Source organism: Montipora capricornis, chromosome 14 (genome assembly GCF_036669925.1).
Source record: "Montipora capricornis isolate CH-2021 chromosome 14, ASM3666992v2, whole genome shotgun sequence".
NCBI lineage: Eukaryota > Metazoa > Cnidaria > Anthozoa > Scleractinia > Acroporidae > Montipora > Montipora capricornis.
Window position 1 is genome coordinate 33,045,057 of NC_090896.1, and position 15,000 is coordinate 33,060,056.

The 15,000-nt window shown below is 39.7% G+C and overlaps 2 protein-coding genes across 3 annotated transcripts in view; both read left to right on the top strand.

The window, feature by feature from the left end:
- The window catches only part of LOC138032209 (uncharacterized), a 32,189-nt gene extending 22,135 nt beyond the window's left edge, over nt 1–10,054 (top strand). The window contains exons 13-21 of the mRNA XM_068879828.1: nt 917–1,070; nt 1,657–1,767; nt 3,307–3,485; nt 3,768–3,890; nt 4,006–4,076; nt 4,614–4,654; nt 7,468–7,564; nt 7,647–7,746; nt 8,746–10,054. Coding sequence (XP_068735929.1) covers nt 917–1,070; nt 1,657–1,767; nt 3,307–3,485; nt 3,768–3,890; nt 4,006–4,076; nt 4,614–4,654; nt 7,468–7,564; nt 7,647–7,746; nt 8,746–8,751 — 882 coding nt within the window. The 3' untranslated portion in view covers nt 8,752–10,054. The remainder of the gene's footprint in view (nt 1–916; nt 1,071–1,656; nt 1,768–3,306; nt 3,486–3,767; nt 3,891–4,005; nt 4,077–4,613; nt 4,655–7,467; nt 7,565–7,646; nt 7,747–8,745) is intronic.
- A 435-nt stretch (nt 10,055–10,489) lies between these two features.
- The window catches only part of LOC138032206 (uncharacterized), a 124,286-nt gene continuing 119,775 nt past the window's right edge, over nt 10,490–15,000 (top strand). For both annotated transcript variants that reach the window (XM_068879824.1, XM_068879825.1), the window contains exon 1: nt 10,490–10,625. The gene's annotated coding sequence lies outside the window, so the exon portion shown is untranslated. The remainder of the gene's footprint in view (nt 10,626–15,000) is intronic.

Here is a 15,000-nt window from a genome sequence, read left to right on the forward strand (position 1 = left end):
GTCCAATCGGTCGGGGTTTGAACGTGAGTAATGGCGGACCATGAAGAACAAATTCTTACCTCCAAGAGTTACACTCAAAGTAAACGGCCTTTGGATAAAAAACCAAAGCTCAAAATTTTTCTTTCAAAATCTAAAGAAAAATAGCAAGTGATTCCTTTTTTTTATCACAGGGGCATTTTAATGGGCTTTGCTTTAGAAAAAGAGTGTGGTTTGTGCATGGTCAGGGCCTAAATAGCGAACGAAAACGTAGAAGAAACTTGTCAAATTTCGAAACCATCTCCATATCTTAACTATGAAAGAAATTAACAGGTCTCCAATTCCAAGAATATATAATCACCATCTGGAATTCAGAAAAATGTGAGTCCAGATGTGATTGAAGTTTCACTTAGTTATCATTATTCTGTTTTTAATAATTGACGGATTCCGAAAAAAAATTTAAAAAAACATAACATGAGAGTATCCTGAAATTTGGTGAAACCGCAGAAATGATGAATTATTACTCATGTAGCGGTTTATGTAGTGTCCGCGATTACGTAAGCGATTTTGTAGTGATTGTGAAGTCGATTGTGGAGCCGGTTATGTATCGATTATTTGGTCTATCACATAGCCGATTATGTAGCCGATTGGAGGCGATATATGGCCGATTTTGTTGGCGAGGGTATAGCCGTTATATAGTCAGTGATTATAGCTACTTCGTTAAAGCCGGTAGTTTTGCCGATTACTAATTTGCATGGATTCAGTCGATCGTGTACTAGCTGTACTGCTGCATAATAATCGCTATACAATCAGGGCGCGGATGCTGAAAGCCAGGCATAGAAATAACGATACAATTTTTGCAATTACTAGTTTTAGGAATACATATCCAAGTACATTAATTGTTTGTTGTAAAACACCCACATACTTTTTTACTTTTTAGATAGAGTTGCCTTTGAAAGGCGGTTGGCGCGAGTTTCCAAGATTGCATATTCACCTCGAAGTGAAGTTAGGAGAGGGGGCTTTTGGAGAAGTTTATAAAGGAGAGCTGAAGAATGAAAAGGGAGTCATAGCTTGTGCAGTAAAGAAGGTTAAAGGTAGAGCTTGCTCCCTTTGGAGCTCATATCACCTGACGTTATCTTCATCCAAGATTTTTTAACTTGGGCTAAAGCTTAGAAATTGGCCAAGAGCAGGAGCCCAAGGGTCGATATCCCCCCGCAACCCCACCCCGACTCTAATAAAACGGGTATTCCGGAAGTAAAAAAAAAGCGTCACCATCCCTTGGGGGTGCACCCCTCCCCTTCTCCTCCTGGACCCGCCCCTGGAGCCCATGAGTAATTTTTAATGTAGAAATTGATGATGACTATCGCCAATCAATCTGGTGGGTGATCATCTGGAGGCTTACATATAACCATCGCAACTACCTTAAATTTGTTCTTTCCAAATTACTCAACACGCCGAAAGCAGACGGCTACTAAAAACATACATTGCATGAGCTGACCGAGAAAAAGCTTTACAACACAAACTGAACCAAGAATACGGACTTTGTACTGAATAAAAACCACGGATTCCAGGGCAAAAAGAACAACACAAATATGGATAAGCGATATAAAGTCACACCAATCTTTATGGAGTGCCATGTTCTGGTTTTGCGCTAACAACCTCCTTTCATTTGAATGACAGAGGGTGCCACAGAGCTAGAAAGGCGAGACCTCATAAACGAACTGAACATTATGGTGACAGTTGGTGAACATCCTAATATTGTCAGTCTTTTGGGGGCATGTACGGCAGGAGGTAAGAATTTGTTCTTAGAGCGATCTTTAGTTTATTGCACAAACTAAAAGATAGGCAGGCAAACATTTACACAAATCTTTCTATTTTGATGCGGATTAGTGACGCAAAATCAATGCTTTAATAAGACTGACAATTGGGTAAGAAAATGACAATTAAAGGAAACCTTCAGTCCTTCTTAAGATAATCTTTAAACTTCGGAATCATTGTTTGCAATTTTCTCAAAATAGTGTTCGTAACAGGAAAAAAAGAATTTTAGAATCGCTTATTCATGGGCGCCGCCATCTTGAATATCTAGGTCTGTCACGTGTTACGGTTACTTCCTCTGACATAAGAGCTTTTGTTTAGTCTTAGATATTTAAGATGGCGGCTCCCGGGAAATTTGAAAACAAAAATCGGCGATTCTAAAATTCATTAATTTGAAATACAAGTGCTATCTTTGAAAACTGATTGTAAACTATATTCTCTATGGGTTTGAGTCATTTTTTTTTGTTGGAGAGGAGGTTCCCTTTAACCTGTCGATCAAACGCAAGGCAAATTCATGAAGTCGGCGATAAGCGCGTGTAAGTGGATGCGAGAAATTTATAACTTAGCGCATTTCGGAACTGCAGTTTTCCTCTGTTTCAGAGCGAGTCTTGATGCGCAACCTTTAAACAAAAATGAGTTTGATTTGCTTGAAAAAAACAATGGTTTCGCACCGAAACTCGCTATCAAACTTGCAATTCGGAAATGGACTATCGGTTTCGCTCTTAATTCTGACTGGCTAACTTTGTGCTACGTGACTTTTAAGTTTATGATAAGTTTCCTCAATTACAGGGGCCACGTTTTTACAATAAATACAGTAATGAACAACAGGGAAGTGCTAAATAGGACTCATTCCGATTCCCACAACGTTGTTTCGCTTAAAATTCTTGAAAGTGGTTTGTTTGCAGACTTCCTTAAGCGACTTAAAAATGATACGTGTTCTCATGGGTAAGATTAAATGAGGAGAGAGCATGTGCCAATACAGTCATAAAAATAATAAAAATAGCACTCCTAGTGTATTTCCCATTTCAATAAAAGCAAGTGACTCCTCATTAGCCGAAAGAATGAGAATTCTATTAATTTGCTGGGTTACTTAACTTCAAGCAAGTTGATAAAGGAACTGCTTTCACAGAATTTTCGTTTGTCACTCGCTGAGCGACCTGAAAAACCGCTCGTGAAAACACAGCCACTATTTAGCTCTCGCAGGGACTTTCGGGATTGGTTCAGAAAACAATGGACACAAAGAAGAAATACAAAAGAAACAATGGTCCATGACGTGAAGCATAATAGAGCAGCGTCCTAAAGGTATTGGAGGTTGTAAAGAGTTGCATCCTAACTGTGAATTACTGGCGTCCTTTTAGCACGCTCGCGCAAATTTTTGCCTTCTCACTTTGAATGTATCTTAAGTAATGAATGTTAACGTTAAACATATCATTGACAATCTCAGACTAATTGCTCAGTCTTTCGTTTGTCTTAAAAGTTGCTAATTATTGACTTAGGTGTTTTCATTCTAAATAGAGCCGATACTGGTAGTTGTGCGCCTAGCGGAGAATGGTTGCTTGTTGGATCGTCTGAAGGAAAATCGTGCAAATCCATACGTCAATGTTGGAAATAAAAAAGCGACTTTTACCGAAACCGATAAAGTCAAGATCGCACGAGACGTGGCCAATGGAATGTTGCACCTTTCAAGCAAAGTGGTAAGTGTCTATCAATTATGATGACGTCGAAAGTTCAGTCGACTTTTACTTACAAACGGTCGAAGGTGGTTACACTTCGTATATTGTGTCTGATGAACATATAGATTGTTTCCAATCACGTGATGATATGGCCATATTGGTAGACAAAAATAGCAACTTTTGTATTATAATAGAGTCAAATTCCCAACAAAATTTTGGCCTGCTCTGACCTCAGGTAAAACCATCTATTTATACGTATCAAATGTCTTCTATTGACTTTTCTTTGCCCTTGTTGATTCGCAGTGTGTTCATCGGGACCTCGCTGCACGAAATGTCCTCCTCGACAAGAATAATGTTGCCATGGTATCTGATTTTGGCATGTCACGTGATATTTACGAGAGTGGTGCATACGAGCATATGTCTGGGGTATGAGAATGAAAACTTGAATTAAATTTAAATTTGAATGCCTCGATTGCTTTCGCATCACCAGCTCGTCGATGTGTATTTAATCGACAAGCCGCATGTCTTTTAACTTCCGTAGGGTATGCTGCCAGTCCGCTGGATGGCGTTGGAATCTATAGAGGATTTTCCTTTCAATGTCAAGACTGACGTGTGAGTTTCATAGCGGTGTCAAAGAAAAAATTGCATCCATTCATTCATATCACTGTTCATATCTGTATCTGCCGTATTAGTTTGTGTAGCCATCGAGTTTTTTGTTGGGGTGGCAAAAGGCGAGCCCTGACAGGGGAATATCCCTGATACCCCAAAATAATAAATTTGTTTCATTCATCAAGTCCTTCGCTCAAAAAAATGACCTGCTCCCGACTGAGTGACCGGAGCTTTATAGCCCACTTGGTAGAGCGTTGCACCGCCATCGCAGAGGATATGATTTCGAATGTCGTTGAAGCCAACCTAAAATTTTCAGGTGTCAGTAAGAGACAATTGCTTAACAAATTGTAAAGATAAATGCGAGGATCACTTCTCCTTTTCAACAGCCAAAATGTTAAGAAGATTTTACATAATATATGTTAAGCCAGGATTCAGGTGGGTTAACCTCCTTTTTAGATTAAAGAAAAAAAAAATACGAAAGCGGCGCTTTGACTTTCACCAATAGTTGTAGACGTGCGGTATAATTTTCATTTCTGTTAGGTGGGCGTTTGGTGTGGTGTTGTGGGAGATTGCATCTGGAGGTAATTATTTTTTTTCATTTCCAGGCAGAAACTTTTAGGAACATTAAGTACTTTGAAAAGTTGATTTCTCTACCGACGTAACCAGCACTGCGTAAAATCCCAGTGTCGGATAATTGATCCAACTCTTCAGTTGGATTCTAAACATGTTCCGACCACTGGTTGAATTTGTTCTTGGTTGTCCCTGGTTCAACTTCTCAGTTGCACTTGTAAACAGCCAACTGGTTTGCCTCCGGCCAGTTGGGATTCTTAACAGTTGTTGTTGAAAGTTCTGTTCTGTTGTGATTGTGTTTCATTGGCCCTGTATTGTATTGTATTGTGGTCTGTTGCGCGTCTGGTGTTTTGCCTCGTCAGGTGCAAAACTCGCACGAGCACTTATATTCCAGTCAGTTTCGCGGGGTTAATTTCCCAACGCTACGATCCCTGGGTGAGACTTCTTCCATTTTCAAAAAAGGACATAACTTTAAAAGAAGGCCAGCCTCTGCAGTTTGTAACGCAACAGTACTTAGAGACGTGAGTTATCCTGCTATGACCCTATTTGGTCACGTTTAGAGTACATAGAAATATTTTACTTTGCTGGTTTTTCACGACTCTAAAACGACTATTTTTCACACTTAACGTTGCTTTTGGATGTAACGCGTCGATTGGAGTTATATATATAGTCTCAGATAATATTCTCAGCGTTTCCGGAATGTTTTTGGAACTAGAGGGGAGATTACACGCGACATTCCCCCAAAATAGGCTAGGGAAGGCCAAGAGATTTGCTTTGTATAACAGCATGTATATTATCATATTTTATCTTGTGACGTTTTTTGAGAAGTCTCTTGATATTTGTAGATATCAGGAAAGAAATGAGCTAAAACCAAACAAGTTTCTTTGATTTCTGGTGAAACGCAAATTTCAGCCAGACCTATGCTGTTTGCTGTACGATAAAGGCGAAAACAAAATCATTTTCACTATGGACATAAAATCTTTGTACACCGTAATCCCCAGCAATGAAGGCCGTCAAGCACTCAAATATTTTTTTCAACCAACGTCCTGTCAAAAGACCGAGCTCGGAAACCTGATTCAAACCGAAACCGACTTTACCCAGAAGTGCGAGGAAATGTGCCAGTTTTTCAAAAAACGTGGCTACCCTGACTCCCCTGTCACCAAAGGCAAACATCGTGCCCAAGAAATCGATCGAGAAACCGCACTACAAACGTCACAGAACGAAGAAACCAACAGAATTCCATTCACCCTTACCTACCATTCACAAAACCTTGCAGTCAAAAATGTCATTCTCAAAAACTTCAAAATTCTCCGCAATAATCCCGAAACTAAACATATATTTCCTTTACCACCACTCATTTCATTCAAACCCTACAAAAACATAGGTAACTTTCTAGATAGGAGCGCATTCAAGTGTGACAACCAACTGGGAACGTTTTTAATGTACACGCACACGAAGCAAAACTTGTTCTTTTATTTCTAACATAGTTGAAGATCTAAGGACCGAATCGGTCTGTTAAAATCACTGACCACTTTACATGCATCTCCACAAATGTCATCTATTGCATAACCTGCACACTATGTAAGAAGACCTAAATAGGAGAAACAGGGAGAGGATTGGCGAGCCGCTTTCGCGAACACCTACGAGATGTAGAAAAAAAAACGACAGATGCGACAAAACCAGATGCTCGCCATACTAAACTTCCTAAACACTCACACCACAACATCACAATTTGCGTCCTATCTTTACACCACCCGCATAAAAACCAACAACACCCACAATTCCTCTATCCACTCTGATGAGGGGCTAACGCTTGAAACGTCAGTTTTCCAAACCGTTCGCGGTGGTAATTCGACATTTATCAACACGTTTGATAAAACCAAATTTTCCAGTTTCAGTCTACCACCGACGCAGCACCACAGTTTCATTAGAATGTAGAAATTTATTTACTTCAACGATACGGCAGCCATATCGATTTCTATTCTTTAAAAAGATATTATGGGATGCTCAAGGGGCAAATAAATTGTATTTTCCCCCTGAAAACTCAATGGTTTCTGGAGGCAGTGTGGCCCAGTGGTTAGGGCGCTTGCCTTGAGATCCGGAGATCCCGGGTTCAAGAGCAGCTTCCTAGCTGCACTTTGTAAATAGCCAACTGGATTGCCTACGGCCAGTTGGGATTCTTAACAGTTGTAGTTGTTGTGTTCTGTTGTTTCGTTGATTCATTGCCCTCTTAAGCCCATATGGGGAGAGGTCAATTAAGTATGTATGTATGTATGTAGGACTGGAATGCATACTCCAAAATAAGGAGAGACTTAGCTTTGTCGGTACATAAAGTACCAAACGATCTTACTAAAGTTTATGGTGTCGCAAGAACAATTTATGAAAGCTAACCATTTCGAGTCAGCGCTTAACCCACTACAGATCAATACCTTACCCAGCATCATTCTTTGCCTAACAGAGTGTTGTTTATCTGCCAAAGCAGTTTAACACTGAGGTTTCCAGGTATTGCGACATAACGTCCCCAAATGTTACCTTTTTATATGGGTAACGAAGCGTCTCACCTTATTTCGAGAATCTATCACTTCCAGTTATAAACATCGCATAATATATGATTATAGCCATTGCAACAATATAATTCAAAAAAGCTGCCGTATCGTCGAAGTTGTCTATTTCTCAAATGCCTTCTACCGCCACCCTTTCCTACCCCACCCAACAAGATATTGTTCGATAAGAAGTGCAGATAACCCAACCCTGTGTCACCAGTGGTTTTGGAGTACTTATTGTTGTTGCTGTTTCTATTTTGTTGTTTTTTTCTTTCTTTGAGGAAAAATGCCTTATTCGGCTTTGAAAGGCCTCGAGATTTTGGACTTCTTAAACTCCGGACAAAGGCTGAAACAACCAGAAGGGTGCTCAGATGACACGTAAATATGCCAATTACTTTTTTGATTGTGGAACAAAAGCTCCCTCAAAGTCTAAGGCTAACTTGACATTTCTTGTTTTTAGCTATCAAATGATGGTGTCTTGTTGGAAGCAAGATCCCTCACAACGTCCCTCGTTTGGCGAGCTTGTAAAGATATTTGACCAGAAGTTGCAAACAAAAAGTGTAAGTGATTGAAATGTTACTGTAACACTCTTTCATTCCCATTTAAGCCGTATTCAAATGATAGAACTCCTAACTTCGTGGTCTTTGCGCCTCAATACTTTTCCAGGCAGCCCAAGAGAGCAAGAGAGCAATTACCATACTCTTCCCTCGGACAACGCCTCGACAATTTCTCGTTCGTTTAGTTCGCCCTTGTTTTGCAAAGCGCTTCTCGCGTAATTCGGTAAAAAACAATTAGAATAAAGGGCATACAGCGCGAAAACGAACACGGTGACCCCATCTTTTCATTGCATTTTTTTTAATTTCAGTATCAATTGCGCCAAGTTTGAAAAAAATCTGGATAGTACGTCATTTTCAAGGGAATTACCTTGACACACACGGCGCAGAAACGAGTTTCGTCGTGACCCGAGGCCTAAAACTTGACCTGATCCAAACGTCAATGGACTCACATGCTTGTGTCAAGTACAATATCGCCGCCTTAGATAATAGGAATTTATGTAGGAAGTCATGTCTCCAAATTGTGCCTTTCTCTAGCAGTTTATCGCTAAAAGGGAAACTATAGTAAGAGCTGTGACGAGAAAAAACAAAAACGGTTTTGTCATCAAAACCTGAAATTTGGTCGGTTGTTTTGTGGAAAACGGCAAAAAAAATGCAGTGAAATGGGTGCTACAAGTGCAGCACGATTATTTTTCCATCCTTCTTGCTTTGTGGCGTTGTCGTTGCCGTAGCTATAGCTGTCGCCGTTGCTAAAGCAACGTCTCTAATGGGGTAACCGCGACCTGTCACAACTATTCAAGATAGCGGCGCCCAGGAAATTTGAAAACCAAAACAAGCGTTTTTGAAATTTATTCATTTCAGATTACAAACGCTTTCATCAGAAAAAGTTCGAACAATTTTCATTGTCAACATTACGTTTTGTGGTTTAAGATTATTTATGCTTTTTAGTAGAGGTTTCCTTTAAATCAGATGTAAGGGTTCAATAATTTCTTTCTTCTCGTTTAGGTGTAAAGAGCTAGAAAAAAGCAATGCCTTGGTTGAGACGGACGGCTTAAGTATACTAAAGTACATTGTGACAGACTATCAGGAAAGGCCGCTCTACATAATTATATCTGTTTCCCTGACAAACTTTCGGAATTCAACCTAAGAGACTTTACTGACGCAGTCAATGGAGCATGCGCGATTGATGGATGGCGGCTTAGCTGCCAATTTCGTTCCCAGAGCCCGCTTTTTTTTTTTTTTGGTCAGCACCAAGAACACAGACTCTGTTCAGGGCCAATTTATGCGCATTTTTTTCAGATTTCTGAGTCTGCGTAGTCGAGGCGGACCTCCCACTTTGGCCCAGAGTCCATGCTGTTGGTGTTGACTAGAAGAAAAGCGGTCTCTGGAACGAGATTGCTTTGCCACTTGCTCAACCCACATCGCAAGGAACAACTGAAGAGCACAATTAACACGATCGCACACGCTTTAGCCCTAATTATCGGTTGTCTCACAAACGATATCGCTCCATGAGATGATACAAAAGCTCGATAGAATTCTCAATCAGGAGCTCGAAGGAAGAAAAGACGCGTGACTGAACAGACGTCACACAGACGTGACGTGACATAGATGCAAGGATAGTAGTGCGTCATTTCTGTTACGGAAATACGAGTTAGACCTAGGTAAAAAGACAAAACTTCCTTTATCTTTGTCATTTTTGGGTGTAACTTTGGCATTAATGATAGGAAATATAATTAGCAGACCGGGCTATGACAGATCTTAGATTTTGGAAATTAGGTTCTCTCGCTACAAGCAGAAACCACTTCCTCATTCATCAGTGAAATTTTTAATTAGCCCTTTCAGCGACAAGAGAAGTTTCATATGACGTCATGTCTGGTTAGCGTCACGTGAATCGAACAATCTAGGAACCGGATAACAGATGTTTTGGAAACTACAATCAGCAACATTGTGTTTGAACAGTTCTTTTTAAGTGTAAGATAACGCTGTACTTTGAATAATGTTCTAAATTATTGATATAAAGACCCCCCTGCCCCAATGTTGCCTATTTGTACCTAAATATCCCGGGAGTCACGCCACAATTTGTACTCAAAGGACAGGCGGAGAATTGGACTACCTAAGAAGGCTAAAAGATACAAGAAATGTTGCCTATTTGTACCCAAATATCCCGGGAATCAAGCTACAATTTGTACCTAAATATTCCGGGAATCACGCTAGAACATTGTTTAAGAAGGCTAAAAGACACAAGAAATGCGGCATAGGAGGTAGAAATTGTCAATGTGTCGACAATTTTGTCGAGGATTGTAGGTTCTCTCACTACAAGCAGAAACCACTTCCTCATTCATCAGTGAAATATTTACTTCGTCGTTTCAGCGACAAAAGACCCGGGGGGGGGAGGACTCCCCTGTGTAAAAGACGGGGATGCTCGTCGGAAATTTTGAATTTAACACCTAAAGGAGACCATCTGGGCGTGGCTCAAGCTTTTTGTGACCCCTAAAGGATACCAGTCTGGGCGCGGCTTAAAGGCAAATTTTGACCCCTAAAAACAAGTTTAAAAGAAAATTTGACTTCTCTTTCTCTTCGCGTAATTCTGTGTCTCTTCGCGGAACCCTAAACGAGACCTTGGAAGCTTAAAATATTGCCACTTTGCCCAGAACACCCTAAGGGAGACCAAAATCCAAAATTTACACCCCTAAGCGAGACGACGAGCATCATATGGGAATTCCCCCCCCCCCCCCCCCCGGGCAAAGACGTTCCTTATGACGTTGTCTGGTTTGCGTTGTGAATCGAACAATCTAGAAAAACAACTGCGAACACGAAAAGAAGGGGACACGAAGTAAAACGAAGACTAAACCTTGGTAACATTTCTGCAGCTTGCATTTTAAGAGGTAAATTCCGATGTAACACTGATTGATGGATTAATTTAGATCGAATCTGACGGGAAATTATGAAACTGCCGTTTACACGCAGCTGAGTGTCAAAGTAAGAGAAAAAGGCTGCATGGGCTTAAGTTGTATCAGAGCTTGAATGGAGACACGGCTCTAGTAACAATCCGCTTTTTAATACTTCTTTTCACATTTCATTAATAACACTTCCAGTACTGCTTGACTTTACTAAAGTAGCGAGTATATATTTGATATCAGTCCTCATTAAACAAGGAGACACTGGTATGCTGCCGGTACATATTCCTCATAATGTCCCGTACGACTGAGTTTAAGCGTTGTTCAACTCAGTGAAGAATTACTGTAATAGGCATAATGACCGTGGCTTAAGGAAGTCAGGGAAAGCCGTTGTTCTTCTGAGCCCCTCATTATTTATTATCAAGTGCTTGGATATAGATTCGATATTTGACCTTTGATAAATGGAAGTGCATTTGCTTTGTTCATAACCGAAAGACAATGAGCTAAGAAGCGGTTTTACAAGCAACTTAATAATGTCGCTCCTGAGAAAGAGACTAACAAATTTTACTCTTCTAATGCCAGACGATTTTACTCGTCTATAGGGGCAGCTTTCTGAGTGATTGCCGGGCTAATATCACCCGAAGGTAACACTTCTAACGAAAAATAACAAGGCCAAAATCACAACAGACAAAAGGCAACCGCATGCAGTTGACTGTTTACAAAGCAAACCCTGAAATGAATATGTATTACTCTTTGCGTGAAAATTAACACATAGATGGGAATTTTTGGATTTAGTTCATGCAACAGCAGTGGCATTCCAACAACGATTCAAATCAACCGATTTTATTCATAAACCGCCGCACTATTTCCTTGATACGAAGGTTCCGAGCAAAGAGGTCACCTTTGGGTTTTATATTAACAGAATACTTATTTATTCATTACTGTGGAGGAAGGCCTGCAAATACAATACTACAAAAACTACAATGTTGCGTACAATCGCAGTTTTCGGGTTCTTTCATTCAAAGAAAAGGCATCCTATCGATTCGTTCAGTGTACCGTCCCTGGAGAGTTTTTAATACGTAGAAATATAGACTTAATGTTGCCAAATTTTACCACCAGAGAGCAAATTGTGAAAATCCTTTTTCTCTTTGGGAAAGTGCTGTCCCTTTGGGATACACATCTCTTCAAAAGATATTTATACTGCGCGCAGCCCTTCGTAAATCAGTCGAGCGGCCCGCTTTTCTGAGGAAGTCGTCTTTTGTCACGCAAACAAATAAAACGACCGAGGGAGGCTTGTACACTTCTCGTCCCAAGCCTCCCTCGGCCATTTTATTTGTTTGCGTGACAAATACGACTGCCTCAGAAAAGCGGGCCGCTCGACTGATATACGAAGGGACTGCGCGCAGTCTAAAAGATATTTTGCACCAAACCTACCTTATTATAGGAAATTAACGCTCCATTAATTTAAGGTATTGGAAATTAATGGCACGTACGGAAATTGAATGTAAAACCACTCTCAAATAAAGACAATTAACGCAAAGGAGTAGGTAGAATTTCACAATAAAAGAAATTAACGCGATTAAGACACAGTTGGTGGTGACCACTGGAAAAAAATTATTCAACACTGGATGCAAAATAAATCAATGAACAAAACTGAGCCCTCTGGACAACAAACAGTCCTCAAAATTCTAATTATTTTACGAGTTAACGGAAAGAAAGAAAGCTTGTACCTTATTTTATTGTTTTTTTAGGTGTTATGAATGTCTGGAAAGGTTTCATAATTCGGGTGAAAATACTGGCAATTAAGAGCGCGGAAATTAAAGAACCTTACTCACCCACTTTACATTGCGCGCCCACATTACTTCAGTCGCCATTTTCAGGGCCCCCGAAACTCTGACTTCTATGACTGTTTCCATCGGACATCAGATGGGCTTTCAGTAATTCTGTTTTGCATTGAAAAATAAGCTATGTAAATTAGAATTTGAGTTTCTAATATTATTTATGCATGAATTGCCCTTCGCAAAATGGAAATGGAATCGTTGTTGAACCATGTGCTCTTGGAATAGCCCTTATTCACGATAGCCGCCATCTTGGTTTTCAAATTGTCATGCAAATTAGCCATGTGTTATGCTGGGGGGCAAACATTGAAATAAAGGCAAATTGCGGAAAATCGGCTCGTCGAAATATTGAATTTACATTAGTAAAAGTACATTTTTGAATTTAGAGTTAAGCACCTTTTAATAATTTTATATCTTTTGATTGTCTCCGACATTTTGACTTTCTACTTTGTTATCTGCTCATTCTTCACTTAAAAAACATCGAAGTAACTTGTGTAAGCATTCTATTTTACTATTTAGGTGATAAACATTTAATGAACGTGAAACAAACCATCTGTTTGGCTAAGATGTTCGTGATAATCTCTAGAACTTGTGTTGTTTGCCCCCTCAGAAATGTGTAGATAATTTGAATGATAAAGTCAAGTCCAACATGGCGGCTATCGTGAATAATGTATATTAATGACAGCGAAAAGTACCGCAATTGGGAATTCCTCGATTAACGACTGGAACGATGAGAATTAATGTATTATCATTTCTGGTAAATGAAAAAATAACTTATTGGACTACATTTTAAGGAATCGCGAACAGCAAATCCACCGTCGGATCGATAATTCTGTTCAAATATTGTTGTGCGTGTCTACCGCTCAGGCTGCCTGCACTGAACAAAGAGGCAAGGCAAATCTTCGGCAAACATTAGAATACTGATCCCCATCACAATCAGTAAAAAGCTGTTATCCATTGCTGTTCATTTCATTTTCTCGCTGGTAATAAAACTACGTTTTGTGGAAGCAAGCGTGTGCGTAACATCTTTATTTTTGGTCAGAAGCTGGTCAGCTTGTGTTTATTTACAGGAAGAAGAAGTTGTTGTTTGATTCAACACCCGTTTTAAGACTAGGAAAAATTGAAAAAGAAGAAAATTCTAGTAACGTAGAGTAAGAGAATTTCATTTAATGCTACAACTGTGTATTGCGCGCGCCACACTGAAGAAACTGTCTTAAGTTTACTTTATACTCGCACTCGCTTATCGCTTACCGCTCGTATTATAAAGCTTATTTACCAAATACCACGCTAGCAGCGAATTAAGCTATCTTGCCTTGTTGTTTCCATTGCGAACTGCTTGGGTATAAAAAAAATGTGGGTTGCCTGCTTATTAATTAAGGTCAAGTTAAAAGTTCAAACAAGTGCAACTTAGTACCACTCGTAGAAACTGTATTTCCCTCTTGAATTCACTGCAGACGTAGCTCCTCGCTTCAAAGAGATGGAAATCCATTTAATTTCACAGGATAATCCTCCTCGAGGATCTTCGAAGTGTTTATTTTATTTTCCTGACAAAATTGTTCTAATTTTTTCCCTCGAGTGCAAAAATAACTCAACGATACTTGCCCATATATGGAAGTACACACTCCAAATTTCCGGATAACAACAACAAAGGCGCGCAATGTAAAGTGGGTGAGTAAGGTTTTTTAACGCTGCATGCGCACTTAATTAACGTCGCGGAAAATAACGCTCAAGATAATGAGCGCGATGTAAATTAACGCGAATTTTAACGATTCCCGTAAATTTTAGGGAGCGATAATTTCCTATAATAAGGTAGTCCGCTCTTTACTCAAAATAGAGATTTGGTTGCCTAACAGGTCATGTGTTTGTTCTCGACTAAATGGTATCAATCGCCTTGGCACATGTATCTCCAAGGAAGGCGCCTAAAGGAGGCGCCTTGCATTACTTCCTCATTCGTTTATGCATCGCTGAACTGCGCTCTTTTCCACTTCCTACTTCTATTTTAACTTCCCTTGTAAGACGCTGCCATACTGGCACGACATCGTTACTTGCAAATTTTACCAAAAAGGCTGAAGTTTGCTTCCTTATGTACCCTCAATCAACTTCGACGATAATGAAGCAATCTCTACAGCTGTAAGACCGAATATAAGCCACTCGAAAAGAACTGCTAGTCTCTGCCTAAGTCAATTATTTAAATTTCAGGAGTGTTGTGTTAATAAGAAAACTGTTGTTCAATAAGAATAAAACGCAAACAGCGGATACAAACATTTCCTTGAACTGCATAACTTTTTGTAAACTTAACGTTTCGTATGTTATAACATATCAAAAGTGATTATTACGAAGTTACAGATAAATTTAAATTCAAAAAATATAACTGAACGGACTGGGAACTAACGAAATTGATTAACATAATGCTAAAAATAGAGATAAAGTTTCTCACTGTCAACGTTTTCATTTAAGGGCCCACGGACGGATTTTTCGCGCGTTGCTAAGGAAGTGAAATGTTACTTCCGGTAACTGACGTCATC